The 19028-nt window shown below is 43.4% G+C and overlaps 1 protein-coding gene across 5 annotated transcripts in view; it reads right to left on the minus strand.

The window, feature by feature from the left end:
- Positions 1-19028, minus strand: part of Stk35 (serine/threonine kinase 35) — a 39453-nt gene that overhangs the window by 16881 nt on the left and 3544 nt on the right. For 4 of the 5 annotated variants that reach the window (XR_001174847.1, XR_001174845.1, XR_001174846.1 and 1 more), the window contains exon 2: positions 8492-9237. Coding sequence is in view for 1 of the 5 variants with exons in the window: in XM_013011077.1 (XP_012866531.1) it covers positions 8525-9237 (713 nt within the window). In the remaining 4 variants the exon portion in view is untranslated. Of the gene's footprint in view, positions 1-8487; positions 9238-19028 lie in introns of all 5 variants that reach the window. The other variant, XM_013011077.1, reaches the window with a different exon arrangement.

Consider the following 19028-nt stretch of genomic DNA (forward strand, 5'->3'; position numbering starts at 1 on the left):
TACTGTTAACAGCAGTGGTCCTTCCACCATGGCTACTTTGAATCAGGGTCAAGGAAAGGTCCCCAAAGCCTCTCATTTAGTCTGCCCTCAGCATCAACCCAAGCTTCCAGGGACAGGTAGGCAACCAGAGTTCCAGCAACAGGCTAATGGCAACAGTGAGAAGGAGCTCTATTACCAAAGACCATAGCAGGGTGACGAGGCCCTCAGATGTCCTACACAGGGGAGGCAAGAGGACTTCTGGACTATGTCAGCAATGACATCTGGATTTCAGTGAAGCCATTTGGCCTGAACCCCAGGTTTTATTAAAGGTAAAGGTCACCCTGCTGTCTATATAGGGCGTGGTACATTCACACTCATTTCTGCTGCCCCATGCAAACCCAGGGTTCCTTCCAAACATTTGCCAGATCCAAGTATGCAATCCGGTTACTAACAACAACCAAGTCTTACTTGTGATTTCCAGTTCTCTCTGTCTGGTACAAGGGGCTGGGCAATGCTGGTAATACTATGTACTGCCAAGATCCCACAGCATTACATTTCTAACCTGAGCCTTCCACTTACCCTGAACTTCAGCTTTCTAGAAGGGCATGTCTTAGGCATGTCCAAAAAAGCAGAAAGGGAAAAACAAATGGTGTCACCTGGCTGTTGCCTTTCCTGTCAGATGGAAGTGGATGCACAATGAATCCAGTAGCTTACATGGTCTTGATAAATTTCCCATACTGAAACCCAACATGTTACACCAAAGCCAGCCTGCTTCCCAGCGCAGTGCTAGGCCTTGCCATCAGAAAAACAGCCACTGTTCTAAAGACTCCTTCCCCAGCTCCACATCGCACACCAAGGACCTTTCTGCAGCATTTCCATCTTCCTCTGTATGTCTTATGGGTGCCTGGGTGGCTTTGCCCACTCCACTCAAGGCCCAACGGGGCACTTTTTTTTAACAAAGAAACAAAATTCAGATTTTTTTCTGACCTGTGTATGATGCAGGCTGAGTTATAGCTTTCCCCTGGCACCTCTTACTGAAAGTGAAATTCCTTTAAAGTTGGAAAATTCATTGCAATGTTTTAAGGTACTGATTTATTTTCAACTTGGTCGGCAGTTTTAAGACCTGCCATGCCAGAGTTTTAGAAATGTTGGAGGAGATCTGCATTTCCTCTGATTCTGTAATACCACAGAGGACCCACTGGTGGAAGTGGAGAGGAGCTGGAATTGTCTGCTCTGCCCTATCAAGACAAACGTTAGGCACTCTCTGGAGGCTTGGAGACATGTAGGCACTTAGGAATTTTACTGATAGAATAGCCCCTTCCCTAACAAAGCCTGAGTACACACCCAGAGGTGTGAACACCTCCCTCCTATCTCACCTGGTAGTCACCTGGGAGCCCAAAATTCAATATGCAGCCCATGGCGCTGGTGGCTCATGCCTGCAATCCTTGTTACTCAGGATCAGGAGGTTTAGACCTGGAGGGTCACAGTTCAAAGCCAGCCCAGCCAGAAAAGCATGTGAGAGACTATCTTAACCAGCAAAAAGGCCAAACTGGTGCCGCGGCTCAAGCAGGTAGTGCCAGTGTGAGCAAGAAAGCCAACCAAGAGTTCTAGGCTGAATTCAAGTCTCAATACCCACATTATAAAAAAAAAAAGCCTCAAATACCACCTTCACTTAGCCTTCCTTTGACTTTCTAGTCTGCCTACAACTAAATGTCTGAGACTTGAACCCACTACTAAAATATAAACTCTGATAGGACAACACTGAAGTCCAAATGACCAATACCATGCCTGGCCAACTTATTCACTAAACCTTAGTGGCCCCAGAATTTTCCAACATAGAACTATAAGCAACCACACTAATCAGAGCAAGTAAATGTGGAAGGAAGTGGAAGAAAGTCGATGAGAAACCCAGCAAAGCCTGCATTTTGCTTTGGGTCCTCATCAAACAGAAATATCCAGACCGAACTGCTGAGAATAGGCTTCTGCCTAGGGCACCAGGGCCCAGAAATAGGATGCTGTCTGCTCCTATCAGAGCCCTTTCCCCATCACTGCCGGCAAGCTTTCCTGGGTGTGCCCTGGCTTTCCCACTTTCCAACCTTTTGGCCCACTATGTGACATCAGCCTCCTCTACTGCCAGACCCATGGTTATGTAAACACCTCACCAACTTGCCATCATCCCCAGCCTTGCCTGCCTGCCTGCCCACATTTGGGGCTGTGTCAGGATGACCCCAGAGTAATCTCATGTAGGCTGACCTCACGTGAGGAGCAGCAGGTGGCCCTGCTGCAACGTGCCCGATCAAGATCAGCTGCCATATTCCAGAAGGCCCCATGGCAGCCCTGTACACTAAGACCCACGAGGGATATCAGTGTAAATTCCTTTTTGGAGGGGAAACTTAGTCTCTACTTCCAAGTATAAACCTACCAAAAGTTGTAGGAAGCCGAAGGAACAGTGGGTTCTTCTCTCATATATACCTGTCAAGCCATGACTCCCAAGATCTTAGGAAAACTGAAATGCTTCCTCTGCTGTGAGGGCCAACAAGCAAAGAGTTGGGTCATCAACGTGTAATTACAGTATGGATGGTACTTATTCAGGACAAAGGTGAAAAACAGCAAGACCTTTGCGTGTAACCAGCCAGGGGCCTCTCACAGCAGGCTATTATTGTCAGTGGGAGGGCCTATGTATCTCTAGGGTCAGAGGCAAACAATGGAGTTGGAAGGTGCTAATGCCTTCAGGAAGCTTTGCTCACAGGTTGATCAGCAGAGCCCCTCAGATTTGCCCCCAAGGATGATGCCTTGACTGTGGCAGCCAAGGATGCCAGGTGCATAGCACCTGGGCTTTGCTGCCCTCCACAGCCCCAGGGCAGACCTGTCCTTTCCCAGATGCTCAAGTATCCTGCAAAATTTCAGGGACAGATGATCCCTGGAGGCCAGAGGCCCATTATATAACCGACAGCTTCTTTTGGCTGGCTGAGGCAGCAGAGACAATTGAGAGATGGCAGCAGCGGGTCACCAGGGAACAGCCAGAGCCTCCTGGCTGGGGAAGAACTCCAAAACTCTTGTCCAGACAAGAGACACAAAAGGTGGGAGAAGTAAAGGCTCAGTTGTTTAGACATGCCTGCATTAAAAAAACTGATCATGCCTCACATTTGTCAATTCTAGCTACTTAGGAGGCTGAGATCTAAGGATCAAGGTTAGAAGACAGTTGGGACAGAAGTACCCAAAGACTATCTCTAATTAACCAGCATGTTGCCAGTCTGGATGTATGACTCAAGTAGTAGGAAGATGATTTAAAAAAAAAAAAAAGCCGAGCAACAGCCTTAAAGTTCAAGTCCCCATAGCAGCAAAAACATAAATAAGCAGAAATCAGTGTATACATAATCTTTTCCCCAATAAGCCTTTATTCTAAAGGACTTAATAATCCCTCCTCCTCCTCTTCAGCCCAGTAATTCAAGACTCCACCACAGATTAAGCTGAGATCAGTTTTAGGGGCACAGAATCCTCCCTGCCCTTGGCAGCACTGCCTTCTTTAAAAGCCTGTTTATGTTTTCTTTTGGGCTACCTGTTTGCCTACAAGTATACTTTGACTTTGCCAGAGTAGAAGAAACTACCGCCCATGAGGAACCTACTATGTGTCTCAAGTCCCTGTCACTCATGAGATTGCCCAGAGCTAGGTGGACAGGAAATTCAACCTAGTTAAGAAAGTTCCATTATGTAGATTATCTAAAATTCACAAATGATTTATAGATGACTCAAAGCCATGAGAGTTCAAATCTACAATTTGCTCCTTACGAACTCTAACCTTCAAGAAGAAATCAGGACTAGTTTCTTTCTGTGATATTAGGCCACTAATATCATTCGATGGAACACCAAGACTTTCTATGACCCCTCAGGTCACATCAACATCTGATTTCCTTCGGAGGCCTTAGCTGTTCACTCCAAATGCACGTCATTCAAGGGCTTGGCTCCAAAAGGCCCTAGTAACCAAGGTTTGTGTACTGGGCGGCAGACTTGGCCATGAATGTGCAATTCTTCATCTCCCAACACCCTGCTTCCCTGGTAATGTGAGGGCGGTGGCACCTGGCACGTCAGTTTGACTGGCTTCCTGTGTGGGGTAAGGCTTGTGACTGGCTGGTAGAACCCATTAGAAAGGATTAAATGTCTCCCAAAAGTGACAAATAAGGGAGAGATAGGGGCTGATTGGTAAAGGGAGTGAGTAACTTTTTCTGGGAGAAGCAATTGGACAAATGGCCCTTAATACAACTTTATTTTAAAAGAAAAGCTTTCTGGCAATCTTCTAAGGACAAGCTACAAGTCACTATCTTCAGAGGGGCCTCCCCTTCAGGCCACATGGTATCATGTAGCACTTCACTGCAGTCACTACCTCCTGTGATCCTCCCCCCCCACCTCCACTAGACAATTATGACTGAGTCCATTCTATAGGTAATAAGCCCAAGGCTTAAAGGAACATAACCTGCCTGTGGCCACACAGAAATGTGACTCAGTCCCTGTACTATCTCCAGTCAGCAAACCTTCCAGAGGAATCTGAACTTCCAACCCCAAGTATGTTTCCTCCTTTCATTCTGGGGGGGAAAAAAAGCTTGACCTAAATGATACTCTGAAATTTACTACATTAAATGACAAAGGGAATTCTTCATGTCAGCACTGTGGTTAGGTGTGGTCATTTACTATGTGCTGCTAGCTTGGGCCGTGATATGTCTAACTTGAAAGTTGCTGGGGATCCAGGGTGCACAAGTTCTATCCCTTTCCTGGGGACCACACATAACCTCCTTTTCTAGATTTTAGCCACCACCTACTTTTTGGCCTCACTTTAATGGCAAAATTCCTCAGCCAGAGCTGTGTGTGTGAATGGCTCTCAATGCACAGTCTGGGAAGATATACGTTTATAATGACAATAGCAAATGATTGGGCTTTTTCATTTGATTGTCTCCCTTTGTGTACAATGGTGTTTTCCAGTTACCCTATGAGTGACATAGCACTAGATAATAATGCACAGCTCTTAAGTACCCAGCTGACTATTAAGGCACACACTGAACAAAGAAAAAGTGCATAAAGAAAACAAAGTTCGGCCCGGCGCCAGTGGCTCACACCTAGTCCTAGCTACTCAAGAGGCTGAGATCTGAGGATCCTGGTTCCAAGCCAGCCTGGGCAGGAAAGTCTATTAGACTCTTATCTCCAATTAACCACCAGAAAACCAGAAGTGGTGCTGTGGCTCAAGTGGTAGAGTGCTCGCCTTAAGCTGAAGAGCTGAGGGACAGCATCCAGGCCCAGAGTTCAAGCCCCACGACCAACAAGAAAAAAGAAAACAAAGCCTGTTAAATGAGACATTATATTATATATCTCGATCTACAGCTATCAATATTTCAAGTAGTGGTACTAGGGTTTCAAATCAAGGCCTTGTGCTTGCTAAGCGAATCCTTACAGGCGTCAGCCACTGCACCCAAAGTAAATACAGTATTTATAACATGTAATTAGCATATTCTTCAGTTGTTGGAAACATTAAAACATGTTTTGATTTTTATTATTTGCAAATACTCCCACTTACTACAAAACAAAAGAGCTCTGAAATCTTCCATTTCAACATTGTAAGAGGGCTTTCAAACCCAACTGAAAAAAATCAAGGTCTTTAACCCTCTCTTCCTCATTCCTTCTCAAACTCACTCTCTTACTCCAACAAAAATTGCTCAAGTACTAAGGACACTACCATTTGGTATATCCAGTGAATATCAGAGCAGCCCAGGACTGTCCTCTAGTCTTTTGGCAAAAGACAATCTCTAGATTTGTATGTCTAGGCTATACAGAAACTCCAGACTCAGCCAACTACTCATTCTTCTCTACACACTTGTACTCAGATTCTCTACAGGGGTGCCAAGGTTCCTGGAACCACACCCACTCCTCCCAATGTCCTCCCCCATCTCTCTTAATCAATGCTTTATCCTTCCAACTGCTTAGACCAAAACCTTGAAGTCATCTTACATCTCATATCCAATCTACCAGAAATCCTGGGGTTCCCATCCTAGAATGCACCATAGGATGGTACTTACTTCCTTGCTCCATTATTTCAAGCCAGTATCATTATCTTACCCCTTCACTTGTTCCCTTTTGGCTTATGAGCACAGTGGACACACAGTGATACTTTCAGAGTCAGGTATCACACAATTTAAAACACACCAGTGGCTTTCCATTTCACCCAATATTAAAAGCCAAAATCTTTGCAATGGCTTATAAGGCCTACTCTACCAAAGAAACCTTCCCCCAACCTCCCAACATTCACATCTCTTCTGCTGCTCTACCGATCCCATCCTCACTCAGCATTTAGTCCTTTCTAGGGCATGCTCTGTGTTTTCACTGTGTTCTCCATACAATGTAAGCTCCACACTGCAAAAATTTGTTTTTTGTTCACTAACAATCTGTGCCTATAATGGTGCCTGGCAAGTAGTTTCCCAATAAACATGCTGAATGAATATGTGGAGTTAACTTCTTGCCATCCATAAACTTTGGCAGGAGAAAGAGGACATACCTAGATTCAATGTTCTTACCAACTGAACCCTGATTCTCTAATGGACTAACTCTGTCTAATCTGAAAATAAAATGCAAGCTTTTAGTACAAGGTTCAGCTTCAGTCACATAGACCTGGGCCCAAGTATACATGTAGGTGCCCACCTAGGACAGCGTAAGATAGGCCACAACAAACTAGTACCATATGCACAGTATTATTAGCTGAGAGAGCCACAAGACAAAAGGATCAAACAGCCTGGGACACTTATCCATTTCTTCTACATGAGGAATCACCCCAAGTTTCCCAAAACTTTTGACCAGTAAAGCAGAGCAAATCTTAAATGTGGGTGCACAAATGGGAGTCCTGATCTTAATTAGTTGTGACAACCACATAATCATAACCCAAATTCAGGTCCCCTCTTCCAAAGACAACTTCCCTCCTACATTGGGACAAACTTGAACTCTAGAAATCTTGTAAAAGCAGAAAGACTGAGATCAAAATAGAAAATAACAATTAAAATACTATCCAATAAAATACTATCCAACCTGTCACCCTCAAGGCTGGCTTTAGGGAATGCCATCATCTTACTCAATGGGTAGTGGACAAATTGGCCTGGCACCTGGAAGGTACTCATGAATGGTTATGAAATGGCAGAATTATGGCTAGTGATACACCCAGAAATACAGATGCTGAAAACACTATAGATGTAACTTGTTCTTCTTGTAATTCCATCCAGAAATCTGAGGGTGACAAGGGAAAAGGGAGGAACAATTAACTCAAGTGACAGAGGCTCTATGCCAGATGGTTCCTTCCTACAACTGGCAAGACCAGCACTTCCACCTTAACTCAAGGCTTCAACTAAATCTGAATCTAAGAGATTATTTTACCTTGCCATATTGGCATTAAGAAACCAAACAAAAAAAGCAGGTAGGAGGTTAAGACGTAGCTGCTCTTATTCAATAGGATCTTAGATAAGTCACTTATAGTACATGTAAAAATATGGGGATCAATGTCTGATCTACTGTCTGGTCCATACCTTGGATTCCGTCTAGATTCCTGTTAAATGCATACACCTCTGAATTTTCTATCTAACCTCTCTACCATACCGCTCTGTCTTGGTCCTCAATCTCCTCATTAACCCAAAGGTCTAGTCTAACCAATGTATCAAGCTCCCCGAGACCAGTTCCTCTGTAGATATTGGGATCCTTCCCACTTCTAATTCCCTACTCTTACCTTGGGGTACCATACTGAGAGGATAACTTCCTTCAATACTTGTCCCCTTTTCACAACTGATAAATATTGAGAATGTTTTTCTCTCTAATGAGGCTACAGAATTCACAAAGACAAGGAAAAGGTTGATTTGGCTTATTATGTTACCCCAAAGCCTAGCAGCCTACTTGACAAAAAAGTCACAATAACCCTTAAACAGCAAAGTCTATATAAGACTTTCAATAATATATTCTTTGTAATCTCTACCATAAGAGACTGCTTAATGAGATGCCATCCCATCACTGAAAGCCATCCTTTCCAAGTATGACAGGTGCTCAAATCTTGTGTTGAGTAAAAAGGACAAAAAACAGTCTCCCTAGTTACAAAAAGACCTAAACCATGTAACATCTGAACAGGAAAGCAATGATTAGCAATACTATTTCCTCTCTGAAAAGCTGTACCTCTTCTGCACATTTCCTATAGTGTGCACTTCTTACCTGACAGTAAGAAAAAGTATTTCCTAGGAACTTATGAGATTGAGCCAAAACACAAACTCCTCTCAAAAAACTAGATTTCCCAACTTGTATTCAAATAATCTTACATAACCTATCTCTTCAGCAAGACTTTGGCAGAGGTCATGGTAGTGTTTGGGTTGGGGGGGGGGGGCGAGAAGAGCCTTCTCATCATCCCTGCACTTCTCCCTATTCCACAGCGTACACTGGAGGGAGGAGGACACAGAACCCACTTTATTGAGTGTGCATGAAGAAGAAGAGAGCACTCACCTACTTTTAAAAACACCCAAGATGGTCAGGCCTGAATTTAAGCAGCACATGTGACCTGGTCCATTCTGGTTTCAAGTTCAAAGGCATCAGGCCGGTCCTGTGGGTTAGCAGCCAACATATCTTTCAAGAGCTGCTTGATCCCCTCAGACATGGAAGTCCTACGTTTCTGGGGAATATGCAACTCCATCTTTGGGTTTTCTAGCAGCGCCTCACCAACAGGGACGATCTCAGACCCCTGTTTAATGTAGGTCCCCAGGAGCTCCTTCTTGGTCTCAGAGTCAATGAAAGTGATTCTTTCTATCATTGCCCAGATGATAATGCCCAGAGCAAAGATGTCCGCCTTAGCTGTGTAGTGTCCTTCCCAGACTTCAGGAGCCATGTAGAAGTCTGAGCCGCAGGCTGAGGACAGCCAGTATTTGTTCACATTCACATTTTTGTTGTCTTGATTGCCCTCTTTGCCTCGATGTGCCAGCCCAGCACAGACCTTACTCAGTCCAAAGTCTGCCACCTTGAGGATGGGGGTGCCAGACCGTTCAGTGATGAGGATGTTGTCTGGCTTTAGGTCCCTGTGCACGATGTGGTTTTTGTGCAGGAAGGCAATGGCACTCGTGAGCTGTAGCATGAAACTTTTGTTGGTGGCTGGGTCTGGCCTCCGGGACAGGACATACTGATTGAGATCTCCACCTTCACAGAACTCCATGACAAACCAGAGATAGCAGGGCTCCTCAGCATAGCCCAGGATCCTTTCTCCTAAGTCAAAGGAGGATAGGAAAGAGCTTCAGTGACATGGATATATTCACAGTACTTTTCAACCAAAGGAATAAGCTACATTAAGCAATGACAGTGGCGACAAATAATTACTTCAAGAGGACCTGTACAAATGGTATTATGTCAATTCTACACATGCAGGCCCATTTCAACTCACATAGGACAGGCCAAGAGGTGACAGACAGTACCAGGGACTAGTGGAGCATCTAGCACTTAAAATGAAGGGGCCTGGGTAGAAAATCATGGTTTCACAGGCCGTTTGGTTGATTGTGAAGCCTTTTTTTGTTTGTTTGTTTCTTTAGTATCTTAAACTAGGAGCATCATTCCATCCAAACTCCCAGGACTTCATGCTGGGAAGAGGAGAGGGGTTTAAGTGTGTGCTTCTACTATCACTATTGCTCCATGACAGCCAAATGACCTTCCCTCTCTCCTTTCCTGACTTGTAGAAAAATTCTTGTTAATACATGAAGAATGATATTTTAAGTTTTTTTTTTACCCTAACACATCTCTGGCTCTACAGAGTTTAGATTTGCAGGCACGTATGGTAGCAATCACCATCAGCAGTACTAGGGGCAGCAAGGTCAACTCCTACCACAAAGAAGGGCAAGGCTCACCAAATATGAACAAGGCAGAAGGGCAAGACCCAAGATATCCTTAATGGATACAGATTGGCAGAGGAATGCAAGACAGCAACTCTGGGCTACCATGGAGCAGACAAGACAATAATGGACCCAAAGGGACAAATAAGCCAGAAAGGTGTAAAGTCTGATGGGAACAATGAAATCTGAAGTAGAGGCATAAGCAGTTTTTGGGTTTTTTTAATTGTGTGGGGCTTGAAAGTAGGAGGATGGTGACTGTCTTCTCTATGCCAATCATGATATACTTTTCATTGACAGCTCTCATATGAAAGTCTTATCTCATTAATGAAAAGGTTGAGCCCACAGAGAAGGGACTCACCCAAGGTAGACACACAGGACAATTTTAACTGAGCTATACCCTGAAATATGTCCTCTTGCTTCCAGTATGGGGTAATCACACAACCAAAGACAAAGGATGCACTTCCTTAGACAGCCTTGGCTGTGATCCAGAAGATTCCTGCCATGATATTTCCAAGGCCCTGTCTTACAAAGCCCAAGGTCTAGGAGATCCAGGTTGAGCCAAGATTAACTTGACACCGACTTAAGGTTTGACCACAATCAGACAGTCTTCCCTTCTACTGCAATTATGTAATTTATTTGTTTATATTACTCACAATCAAAGTAATACAGGTAGAACCAGTTCAGAGCAGATGGCTTTTTTTTTTTCCAGAACAGTTGTTTCCCCCTCTCATAATCCTCTTTCTAGGTCACTGGCAAGCTGGCTGAGGCTTTCTACCTAAAAACACTACAAAATGAAGCTGTGACCTGAAGCCCAAACCCATCTAGACGTGAGAGAGACAGAAAAGAAGAACAAGAAATGATCCCTGGTGGCAGAGCCAGAAAGAAAAAGATTAACAACTAGTCAAATTCCTTCCTAAAGGCCACATCAGATAACTGTGAGATTTCTGGTGGAGGAATAAAGGGTGGGGAAATGATCATCATTTTATATACAAAGCTGGTAACTATAGTGACTGAGTAGAAATAAGAAAACAAGGCTGCCAAACAGGCTGTAGTGTAGGGCTAGATTATGAGCATCCAGACAAAGAAATAAAAGGTTTCAAGTGCCCCAAGTCAGCATCTGGGTAAGGCAAATGGGTTCTTGGACCAAAAAGCCTGTGCAGGGAGCGAGGCCTGTCTGGGCCTCTCTGCTACTTTTTACCAGACTCAAGGAAGAGACAGTACCTAGCACTTGATTATTCAAGTGGAGAAGCAAACCAGGCTGGAAAACAAGACCACATGGGCATAGACCAGAAACAAGAGGTCTGGATGCATACCCTGGTTCTAGGTACTGCAGTGTTTACTGGGTTGATTCTAATATTCAGAGAAGAACATGGGCTAAGTGAGGCATGGTGAAAGGCAATGAAAACTTTATAGACAAAACCCTGAACCTCCTTGCCCATGTATTTGTAACCCCTCTATATGGTATTTTCACAATAAAAAAAAAAAAACCTGAATCTCTAAGCCTCAGTCTTATCAAATCTGAGAATGACATCTTAATCACGGGATTACTGTGAAGTCACTAGTATGAAATACATTTTGTTGGGTATAAGATCCTCTGGAGAAAAAGCCCACAGACCATCACTAGCATCCTCATTACCCCTAACCCTAACTAGGTCCGTGAAAGTCACATTTCAATAGTACCAACACACTGTAGGCCACAATAAAGATGCTACATATTAGACAAAAGAAAATGTTTGGATCTGAAAAATCATAGTGGACTATATGCCATGGAGGACAGCGCATTTCTTAGGTTAAGACAACTAAAACCTACATTCTAGCTACACCAGGACACACTTTTGAGACAGTCTCTACGTTAAAGGATCCTCCACATCTCTGCCAAAGTTGATCACTATGGTCCTCAAGTGAACCTTCACAGCCATATCCATAATCTGCAACTGAATGCACACTGTAAGGCCAGCCTGAAGGGCAATCTACTTTATGCTAGCCTGGCTGCCCAAGTAGCTTCCCTCTTCTGAACAGCCAAGGTCATGGTCTTAAAACTGTATTAAAGTTTTATAACTAATAGCAGACATTCTGGTCAGCTACTCATGGCTTAACTCTTTAACCCTGAGAAATGCTAGCACATTTTGCAATTTTCAAGGTGGGGTTAGATTTCTTTTTTGACTTTCTGCCTTCCCAGAGGGAAGTATACACTGGGGAGGGAAAAATGACCAAACTACCTGGGATAGTTTGTCACTGAAATGCTGGTTCCAACCACCCTCACTCCTAAGACCCAAAAGTCACTGTGATCCACCAGAATAGGGGCTGATGGAGGTCAGGTGATTGATTTTAGCCCAGCAACACATATATACAATCAAAGATTTATAGTAAAAGTTAAAAATCTAGTTTCCTTTCCAAAGAGACACAAAAGGAGGGTGTTATTTAGAAGATGTGATAAGGATGTGAGAGCTCACCAGTTTTCAGGCACAACTGTATAAGCTCATTACAGCCTATTTTATAGATTGGAAAATCAAGTGTGAAAGAAGTTAAGGAGGTTAAGTAACCTGCTTAGAAGGGACAGCCAGCAAGGCAATGGTGGCTCACGCCTGTAATCCTAGCTACTGAGGATGCTGAGATCTGAGGATCATGGTTCAAAGCCAGCCTGGGCAGGAAAAGTCGGTGAGACTCTTGCCTCCAATAAACCACTCAGAAAACTGGAAGTGGCACTGTGGCTCAAGTAGTAGAGCACTACCTTGAGCTGAAGAGCTGAGGGACAGAGCTCAGGCTCAGAGTTCAAGTCTCCAACAGACAAAAAAGAAAAGGAAAAAAAAAAAGAGAAGGGACAGCCACAGGCCATGAAGGTGGTATCTGAGCTTCCACAGCCAAATCTTTCAAGCAGACCATGCTGTTATTCAACTGACAGAGGGCTGACTGATTAAAGAGGCAGGTTTACTTTACTCCCTTACCCTCAAGTCTGATGCGTGGGTGACCTTAAAATAAATTCTGCATTTCCAAGCATTTCCCATATTGCAGTTTGCAGAGAGACAGATATACTAAACAATATCTCAAAACCAGACGCTATGAGCATTACCATTACTCATGGAAATACATAGTGATGTCTTCCATTAAAACGTGGCCTGCTGAAAGGTATGGTGATGCATGCCTGTAAGCCTTTACTGGGTAGGCTGAAACAGGAGGATTACAAGCTCAATTCCACCTTAGGCAACACAGAGAGAGCTGTATCAAAATAAAAATGATTGGAGATGTAGCTCAGTGGTAAAGCACTTGCCCAACATGCAGAAGACCTGGGGCTTAATCCCTGATGCTTTAAAAACAAACAAAAAAGCAGCCACTTTATGGAGAAAGAAAGCCAGCAAGCTCCACCTGACTGTAACAGTAAACTGTACGAGCAGTATGAGCCCTGGAAAAGCAAGTACCTTCTGATAAGACACACAAAATACTCTGGATTTTATAAGGCTATTCCTACATCTCTTTTAGAAGTGAGCTATCCAGCTTCCAGTTAACTCCAATTCCAATCAAGCCTCATGGGCTCAGAAACCAAGCAACCTGGGACCAGGTAGCCCAGAGGAATCACAGAGGAGGTATGCCTGTAAGCAGGCAGTGGGCAACAGAAACACTCAAAAGTCCCCCATCCACTTACTATACATATCTATGGAGGCACTGATCTTAAACTTACCCTTGACATAACCTGACAGACTATGGATGACACTATGATATTAACATGTAAAACCATGAGTATGGGTTAGTTGAGTTCCCTCTGGAGGCTGATGAGCCAAAAGTCAGATGAGCAGCTGAGAACTTAATAGGAGTTCTGCAACCAGGAATGATCAAAAGAGGAGGCAAACAGCAATCAAGAGAAAGGCTTGATGGCTTAGGATCAATGGAACTTAGTCAGTTTATACACCAGAGTATGCTGTAAAGGAATAATTCAGAGTATTTGACCCAATCTTCTCCACTCCAAACTCCTATCCTTTCAGGGGAGGAGGCAGAGGCTCCAAAGAATGACACAAGCAGCTGGGAGCAGAACCTGGGTGCTCACCAGGATCATCTTGGTACCGGCAGCAACTTCTCCCTGGATGTTCTATTTCCCTCTCTGGCAAAAGCTTCTTATAAGCAGACTGTTATTTATGTACACTCCAAGGAGTTCAATGTTCAAAGTCCCTGGGGTCCACTGTCCGGCTACATAACACTTTTCTCAGAAGTAGATTTTGACTTCAATTGCTAAGATGACAGCAATTCAACAGTATATATCACAAGTCTTAAGAATGCTTAGTTCACTGGGGCGCTAGTGGCTCATGCTGTAATCCTAGCTACTCAGGAGGCTGAGATGTGAAGATTGCAGTTCAAAGCCAGCCCCAGCAAGAAAGTCCATGAGATTCATCTCCAATTAACAACCAGAAAACGGAAAAGTGGAGCTGTGACTTGAATGCTTGCCTTGAGCTTAAGAGCTCAGGGACAGTGTCCAGGCCCAGAGTTCAAGCTCACGATCGACCAAAAAAAAAAAAATTAGTTCAAGCTGGCTCATGCCTATAATCCTAGCTACTCAGGAGGCTGACATCGGAGAATCTCGGTTCTAAACCAGCTGGGGCAGAAGTCTGAGAGATTCATATTTCCAATTAACCACCAAAAGCCCAGAAATGGACCTATGGCTTAATTAGTAGAGCACCAACTTTGAGCGCAAAAGCTCAGGGACAACTGCCCAGGCCCTGAGTTCAAGCTGTAAGACCGGCACCAAGAAAAGAAAGGAAAAAAAAAAAAAAACTTAGTCCATTTGACACATTAGTCCCACTCCAGGAACCTATTCTAAATGTCCTCAAAAGACAAAACAAAAAACCACTACTAATGAAAGACACACTAAACACCCAAACCACCTCAAAATATTTCTTCATACAGCACATAAAAGGAAAAGCCTGGAAAGAATGTAATTACCTATGGATGTTAACATTCTGTTGTAGTATTTCTACTTGGTGAAATGTTTTAAAGAGCCGTGTTACACTTTAAGAGCGCAGGGATAGTGCCCAAGCCAGAGTTCAAGCCCCATGACTGACCCCCCCCCAAAAAAAAAGCCAACAGAGAAGTTCATGCAACCCATCATAAGCAAAGTTTAATGTGAAAAAGGAAAAACAATGGAAAAATCTCATTAAATTATGCTTAAGAAAGGATTAGAGAAAACCTATAAAAATGAAGTGTGAATAAGACTACTCCTATTTTTGTTTAGCACTTAAAGAACTGTCTAGAAGATCAGTCCTGATAGATGGAAGACAAGGACCCACATGGCTGTATGCCTTCCAAAGAAAAAGGAGTACACAAACTAACCCATCATCCCAGTCTCAAAGATTTAAGGTGTGTCTTTACATTAAAGATCTGGTTAACATGTCCATACTACAAGATATGTCCAAAGTGATTCTTAAGATTAGTCAAATAGATCTGTTACAATGGCTGCCAGTAAAATACTGTGTCCTCCAGAGGCCAATAAATAATAAGCAGAAGCCCTTTGAAGAAAGGACAGGGCTTGGATCATTGTCCCTCTACCCCCATCACTTACACAGCTATGATCCAAGATCCTAAGAACCTATTTCATTCTCCATAAACAGAGATGAAACATATATATCACTAAGTTTGACTGTGTCAGCTAGAACACTTATGTGTATGCCTGGACACCAGAGCAGACAACACTGAGTATTAATCATGCTCATGTCTCTGCGCACCACTAGAAGCCATCCATTACGGCCAATGGTCCCAAGACTGAGTGCAACAATACAGAAGCTGGAAAGAGCATCTAACTAAATCTAGAGCTCCATCCTTCACTAGTGTTAACTAGTCAATATGCTTGACCTGGATTTTTCTTTTGTAACATATAATTACAAATCCACTGGCTTCTCAGAACAAAAGATTAAGTGAGAGAATGAACATAAAAAACACTAAGATCCTAACTGCTACTACTTCTACTTGGAACATTCCCAACAGTCTAGTTAAAACATGGGTTTTACTAGCCAGGTAGAAAGCAAAGAGACCCATGGCAGCTTGGGTCAAGCATTTGTTCATGTGCAATGGGCCTCATTCAACACCTAAGCCTCAGCTTAGTCCACAATCATTCCTGACTCATCAATCCATCCTTCCTTTCCATGAGTCCCCATCTCTTACAGGCTGTATCAAGGTCCCATCTCTTTACTATAACCATCCTCTCCATTAGCCTAGGCACTTGTGGTAAAATAGAATCCAGTCTTAGGGTTCCCCACAGTACAAACATGAGCACAGGTATTCAGTAATAGACAAAATAAGCTAAGAATCAAAGTTTAAACACCAAGACCAGATCTCTGCCTGACTCCTGGTTAACCTCACCTGACACTGGTGTTCCACAATAATTAATTATTAAGATTTCTTTCATTACCTAGAGTCTAGTGATCTGCAATAGGGGCTCAAGGCCATCTACCCCTTTTGCCTGTCTATGAGGCAATATGACCTGCACTTGGGCAAATTAATTAGTGACAAGAATACTCAGAGGAAATAATGATCTTAATTCTAGGGCTTTGCAGAACTGAAAATTGCCTCAGAACTAGATCAAGCCCAGATAAGCATCATCTGGTCACAAACCTCCACCTGAGAGGTCCCACCAGTCTGTGACTATTACATCTCTACACAGGGCACCTAAGTCAGCTTCCTGGGGAGATGATTAGGAGGATGGTCTTCCACCTTCTGATCACTAATACAGTTTTGGTAATAAGTTTTCTCTACAGCTGCCTTGCCTCTTGACTAATTGGCTTCTGTTTTGTGGTGCAGAAGAAGCCTGTGTATACTAACAAAAGGGCATGCATAATATGTAAATTAAAGACAAGGAGGTCAGGATCTAGAATGTGTGTCCTTTTTTTTGGAGGGGGGAGGGGTTCTAGCCATAAAGATACTATCAAAGGCCAAATTCAAGGTGAACTGAAGTTCTACTAGAAAGTTAAGCACTCCCTTGGAGTTTACACTATAAAAGGCCTCACCCAATGCAACCCCAATTAGCCAATACTCAATTAACTAAGGTTTGTTTGTATCTCCTGGGGCTGGTACCTTAAAAGCCCCAATGCACAAAGAAGGAAAGCAGTCAGCAGGAGAGAAATCCGAACAGTTGCCCCAAGACATTCGAGAGCAGACTAAAAAGCAGGTACAGAGACCATGCAGCTGGGATTCAAAGACAGCACCAAAAGAAATTAATCGGTGCCACAATACAGATTAATACATAATTAAACACTAACAGTAGTCATTAGTTTCTGAGTAAAGAACTAAGAAAAAACAACCCAGAGCCAAAACCACCTCTCCCAAATATGCCCATAGTGGTTACGCTGGAAGATTTAAGTTAGAATGACTATGCTTGAATCCTGGTTATCTGCTCACAGATTTTAACCTAAGCAATTTCATTAACCTCAGCAGCCTCATTTGTAATTGTAGGACTGACTTCAAAAGATGGTTGCGAGGGCTAAGTTACAGGTACAAAGTCTTTCAAATAGCACCTTACACATAACACTCAGCTAGTTTTAGTTCTTGACTGGGTGAAACTGATACTAATACCTTTCAACTCCAAATCCTGTGTTGTATTATATCCCAATAGCTTGGAGGTTCCCCCACACATACCCCCTCTTCCCCCTCCCCCCCATGCAACCCAGCCCCTCTTCTATCTCTGATGCCAAAATATAACCACCCACCTGATGGGGTCTATAGACTGTGGGCCCCCACTGTACTAGAATTCAGACGTGTTCTAAGAGCTTGGGTAAGGGGTGGCGGGCCTGTACTGAGCCCTGAGCAGCCTGGAAGGGGCTGCAAGCTGATAACCAATCCAATGCCAGGACTCTAATCTACCCCCATCTAGTTCAGACTTCAACTACTTTTGTTCTGTTTCTTCTTGCCCCCAACTAAATTTTAGGTGAAACCTATTTTCTAGGATGCCCCAACTCCTGATCCTGTATTATTGTTCACCTGGGCATATGCATAGCTCCCAAAGCAGAAGTCCCTTCTACTACAGTAATGTGACTCACAGTGGTCACTTAGTAATGGTGCACAGGCAAGGACCTAAGTTCTAACCCATTCCAAGCCACTGGAGGCATTCTGAGCACAGTATATAAAGTGGTAAAGCAGAAGTAGAGGACAAGGTTTTCCATTATCTGGTTTTATGAACCTTGAGTAGCCAGATTTTTCTTTTTTTTAGGGAGGGGAGGAAAAATGGGAGGGGGGTCCTTCTTTATCTGAAGGATTTAGAGGAAGAGAATTTCTGAAATCTAGTCAAACTTACCTAGTGTCTTCTATATGACCTAGCACTTTATTATTAGGTGTATATTCAGAACAGGGTCTTTTTAGCAATGCAAAATAAGCAAACAAAAGCAAAGGCTAATGGCCTTTATTCACCTCAAATGTGTTAAGCATTATGTGAAAGGTACTTCCAAGTTATAGACACAGGCACTAACCACTCAACCAGATAATTTACAGAATCATTCATGTCTTTGCATAGCCCTGGAGATTGTTTGGGTTCTTCTAACTTATTTGGGATAAGACCTCTCTGTTTTCTGGACTCTTGTTTCCTCCTTGGAAAAGCAGACCAGCTCAGATATCTAAGATCTCTTTGGTCTGTACTGTGCTTCTGGGTAGAAACACAATATTTATTTGAGCTATGCTTATACAAGATGTGATGCATAGAAATTTATAAAAGTAGCCTAAAACCAAGAACAATGTCTTCAGATTTTTTTTTATACATCAAGTGATTTCTTTTCTCTTTCTTTTTTTTGTTGTTGTTGGGGTTTTTCTTGTCAGTCATGGGGCCTGAACTCTGGGCCTGGGTGCTGTCCCTCAGCTCTTCAGCTCAAGGCTAGCACTCTACCACTTGACACAGTGCCGCTTCCAGCTTTCTCTGCTTATGTGGTGCTAAGGAAGTGAACCCAGGGCCTCATGCATGCAAGGCAAGCACTCTACCACTGAGCCACCTTCCCAGCCCATTAAGTGATTTCTTTTTTTTTTTTTTTTTTGGGGGGGGTCCGGTCGTGGGGCCTGAACTCTGGGTCTGGGCGCTTTCTTTCAACTCTTCAGCTCAAGGCTAGCGCTCTACAACTTGAGCCACAGTGCCACTTCCGGCTTTTTTCTTTTTGCTTATGTGGTGCTGAGGAATCGAACCCAGGGCCTCATGCATGCAAGGCAAGCGCTCTA

This window comes from Dipodomys ordii, unplaced genomic scaffold (genome assembly GCF_000151885.1).
Source record: "Dipodomys ordii isolate 6190 unplaced genomic scaffold, Dord_2.0 Scaffold13, whole genome shotgun sequence".
In the NCBI taxonomy this organism is placed as follows: domain Eukaryota; kingdom Metazoa; phylum Chordata; class Mammalia; order Rodentia; family Heteromyidae; genus Dipodomys; species Dipodomys ordii.